This window comes from Theobroma cacao, chromosome 7 (assembly GCF_053813885.1).
Source record: "Theobroma cacao isolate CCN51 chromosome 7, ASM5381388v1, whole genome shotgun sequence".
Taxonomy (NCBI): Eukaryota; Viridiplantae; Streptophyta; class Magnoliopsida; order Malvales; family Malvaceae; genus Theobroma; species Theobroma cacao.
The window spans coordinates 10,034,957-10,038,925 of NC_142645.1; the positions used below are offsets into that span (position 1 = coordinate 10,034,957).

Genomic DNA, 3,969 nt, shown 5'->3' on the forward strand with positions numbered 1-3,969 from the left:
TGTGCCACCAAAGGAATTAAATTGAACAAAATTCAGCATTAAAAAGAATAAATTGAACAAAATTTAAGTGAACTTGCTAATATTGAATTTTATAATAACAGGATCCAACTTGGAAGCTGATAACTATTTAATGTATCTATCTATTTATATGTAAAAAAATCATTACCAAAAATAAAATACTATTGTTCATTTTATTTTTAAATTATTATTTTAAATAAATATTATTAATTATATTTTCAATAACAATTATAAATTAATAATAATAAAATTTATCTGATACGTGAAAATTGAGTGTCATGATTTCTTATGTAATACATTAGACAATAAAGGGTACCACATAAAAATTGGGATGCCTTATTATTATAGTATTTTTATTACCATTGCTAAGGCCTACAAGTTGCAATGGCCCAAAAAGAAAAGCTTACAAATTTATTTAAAGTTCAGATTGGATATATTGTAGTGAATTTTAAATTGTCATTTTAAAAATTCTTAAAAATATATATACATGAAGTGTGGTTTTTTTTTTATTTAATTTTCTCTCTATCGCCACTTTAAGATAGAGAGAAGGCATTACCAGAGTCTAGATTGCCATAAAGTGTGATAAAGATCTATCACCACTTTAAGTTAAACACATGATGAGTATTGATCAAAATGGAAAGAAAAACGTAATCATCCACCATTACTACTTACTAGTGGAGCTCCCACTTGTTTGCCAGTGCTATGAAGACCAATGCTGTACTGTATGCCGCACTCAATGGATAATTAGAAACTGCAACAAGAAACCACGGCTTGCCTTGATCAGCAGCAAAAACATTATACATTTCAGAGCTATAGCAAGTATATGATCCTCAATCAGCAGAAACAACATGAAAATTAGAAACATCCCATCTTATTAAGCACCATATATGTATGATAATTACTTGATTAAATCAATCACAAAAGACCACAACACTTGGTCTTTAACAATTTGCAAAAACAGATAATAGCACGAAAATATAAAGCCTCTCTTCATTCAACAATCTACTATATAATCAGGAAAAGGAAAAGAATAATTTCCAGCTCATTTGATATCATTACAAGAAAATTCTTCTGTGTTCCATCAATCCTTCTGTCTTTACACATGAAAAACTAGTCAAACAATCCATTTGCATGAAAACTTACTTGAAATATAATTATCTGTGCCAGCCTTGTTAACTTTCCCACGAACCATTGCACCCATCTGCACAAACATTTAAGCAGAAACAAGCATGACGTTTTCCATCTTCAATAATTATAACATAAAGCTGGGAGGTATAAAACCTAGGCTGAAAAGCTAAAAAACAACAAACATACCACGAAAATAGGGGTTACATCATCAGCCATAGTCGAAAGATAATCATTTATATCCATCACTTTTTCTGCATTGTAAGAGAGTCCTGCTTTAATTCCCGCAATGCTATTCTCTAATTAGTTATCCCAAACATTCAACTCAAAAGGAAAAAACAAAGGCATGAAACTCACCAACTATACGAGAGTTGGAAGGTAAATACTGTGTCAAAGGCCCGTCAAGTTGTTGAATAATCACTTCATTTGTCTCTGGGACTCGTACACGTTTTCTTTCCAACAGCTCCAGCATGATGCCATAAAAGCGTTCGTGTGTTCTAGGAATACGAAAGTGTGGTTCGACTTGAAAGAGAAGTCCGTCGTCAGTTTTCTCATAGATAGCAAAGCATGTAAAAAGGGATAAAAACCATGTAAAAAAGGGATAAAAACCCGTTAAGCAAAGCAAGATGACAACATGATAAGACTGAAAAATTGATGATCAACCAACGGACCTCTAAAACAATATCAGGCCAATAATCATCAAGGTTCTTCCCTTGTTTCCTTAGGAAATTATCATCTTCATCAGAATTCAAAAGCTTCCGCTTCTAAAACATGGGGAGAGGAATACAATCAAGTTTGGTATTTTTCTGGAGAGGAATACAATCTAGTTTGGTATTTTTCTTTCTTCTTCCTCACTTTGAAATGCTTCCAAATGGTCTTTTTTATAGTTGAGGAAGTTGTAGAGCCGTTGGAGATGAATTAGACAAGAATCTTGGAGTTAGACACAAGTTTGCAATAAATCTAGTCATTACTGATGCCTTAGGATCGACTATAATGCTCCTAGGATCAACTACAGTTCTTTAAATTTTTAAATTAGGCTTCTATAGTTGAGTATGATCATCCTTTACTCTATTCTCTTCCCGAGAGCATGCACTTTTGATTTCTGGACATGGATAGTCGACTATCTTTCTCTGAGGATTGACTAAGGCTTCTCAAAAGTCAGATTTCATGTCCAAGCCGCCATAAGATCGACTACCTCTCTTATGGGATCGAATATGGCTGTGTATTTTCATATTTTCTCACCCATTCGGCCTCTAGATCGATTTGCCTTACTTTAATATCAGTTGGAACTTTGTCTACTCAAAATTCTTTGTCATTTTAATTCGTAATTTTGACCATATTTTCCTTGCAATCAAATATTGCGTTGAGAATGAATTTCTTGTCTTGAGATAACCTTGTTGTTGTGAAGATCAATTATATTGAAAAACTCCACCACTTGTGAACTTATTTTTCAACTTTAACATCTCAAGAGTGAATGTTAGGGAGATTATGAAACCTTGTTCAAGAAAGTTTAATACTTATACAATTAAGTCATTCAAGATTGTAGACATTTATGAAGTGTGTGTGTGTGAGGGAGTTTAATAACTTCAAGAAATCACACAACCAAGATAATCATGCTTGTAATTATATAAGTGCAAATGTATGAGAGTTAAAATTTTCAAGAATGTATCAAGCACTACCAAAAATCAAGCTTTTTCTGATGGAATTTTTCATTGAAAAAAGTTAAAATTCCATTGGAAATTCATTTTTTTGACTGATTTTCAACAGAAAAATTAGTTGAAAATTCCATCAGTAAAAGCATTATCGGAACTTTCCGTCGAAAATTTCCAACAGACAATTCCGTCAGAAAATTACATCAAAAAAAGTGCATAATCCATCAATTCCGTTGGAAAACCATTTCCCATGGAATTCTGACAGAAATTTCCAACAAAATTTTTCGTTGGAAAAGCATTTCTCACGGAATTCTATTGAAAATTTCCAATGAAATTGAAACTTTTGTCGAATATTTTTGACAAAATTTTCATTGGAAATGCATTTCTGACATAATTCCATAAATTTTGTAAGAAAATGCTAACAAAATTTTTCGTTAAAAAGCATTTCCCATAGAATTCTTGTGAGACCTTAACCCCTATTGACTCGTAACTAGCAGTAGACGCGATAATACGAACTAGGGGTAATTTCGTCATTTCTCCTGGTCAGCCCCTAAAATTTAGTTTTCTAATGTTATTAAGGTCCAAGTAGGCCTAAGGAATGAATGAATGAGGATAAGATAATGAAGAAGATAGAAATACCGATAATTTTTACGGTAGGGGTAAAACGGTCATTTTACATCTCGGGTTGAAATTTTTAAGTTTCATGAACCTGAGTATTTCTAAACCCTTATGGACCTTGTCTTAGTGTTAAAGAAGTAAAAGGATTGCATAAAAGCAATGGAAAAAACAAAATGACATAGTTAAGGGCATTTTGGTAATTTTGCTAGAAATGGATAAACTTAAGCCATAAAAATCTAAGTTTCTAGGATGTTCTTCAAATTTTCAGCACTTCCTCTCCCACGTTCTTTCACCCCCCAATGGAAGCTTGCCTTGAATTTCCATATATTTCCTTGAGTTAACCTCGATTTTTCATGTTTTTATGTACCCTTTCCCAAAGTTCTTTGTGCTCTTCTACTTTCTCACCATAAAAACCCTCAAAAACCTTTCCTTATTACACTCTCTCACTAGTTGGACGTTTTAGAGAGAGAAAGTGAGATTTTCATGATAGTTTGAAAGCTTTTGGGAAAGAAATTCAATTACAAAGCTACTAAGGTGAGTAGTGAAATTGAGTTGA

The 3,969-nt window shown here is 32.6% G+C and overlaps 1 protein-coding gene across 1 annotated transcript; it reads right to left on the reverse strand.

The window, feature by feature from the left end:
* Positions 1 to 689: 689 nt before the first annotated feature.
* On the reverse strand, positions 690 to 1,615 carry LOC148761651 (ribosomal RNA small subunit methyltransferase NEP1-like). Its single transcript, XM_088808680.1, has 4 exons — positions 1,501 to 1,615; positions 1,333 to 1,397; positions 1,162 to 1,219; positions 690 to 847 (listed from the first exon to the last, which is right to left on the reverse strand). The coding sequence occupies exons 1-4, from the start codon at positions 1,613 to 1,615 to the stop codon at positions 690 to 692; spliced, it is 396 nt and encodes a 131-aa protein (XP_088664806.1).
* Positions 1,616 to 3,969: the final 2,354 nt, after the last annotated feature.

Excerpts from the sequence above, each read along its gene's own strand:
- LOC148761651 (XM_088808680.1), bottom strand. The coding sequence starts at position 1,615 with ATGCTGGAGCTGTTGGAAAGAAAACGTGTACGAGTCCCAGAGACAAAT. Across the intron at positions 1,398-1,500 it reads TTCCAACTCTCGTATAGTTG|AAAAAGTGATGGATATAAAT; the intron begins GTGAGTTTCATG and ends CTTACAATGCAG. Across the intron at positions 848-1,161 it reads CACAGATAATTATATTTCAA|GATCATATACTTGCTATAGC; the intron begins GTAAGTTTTCAT and ends CTGCTGATTGAG.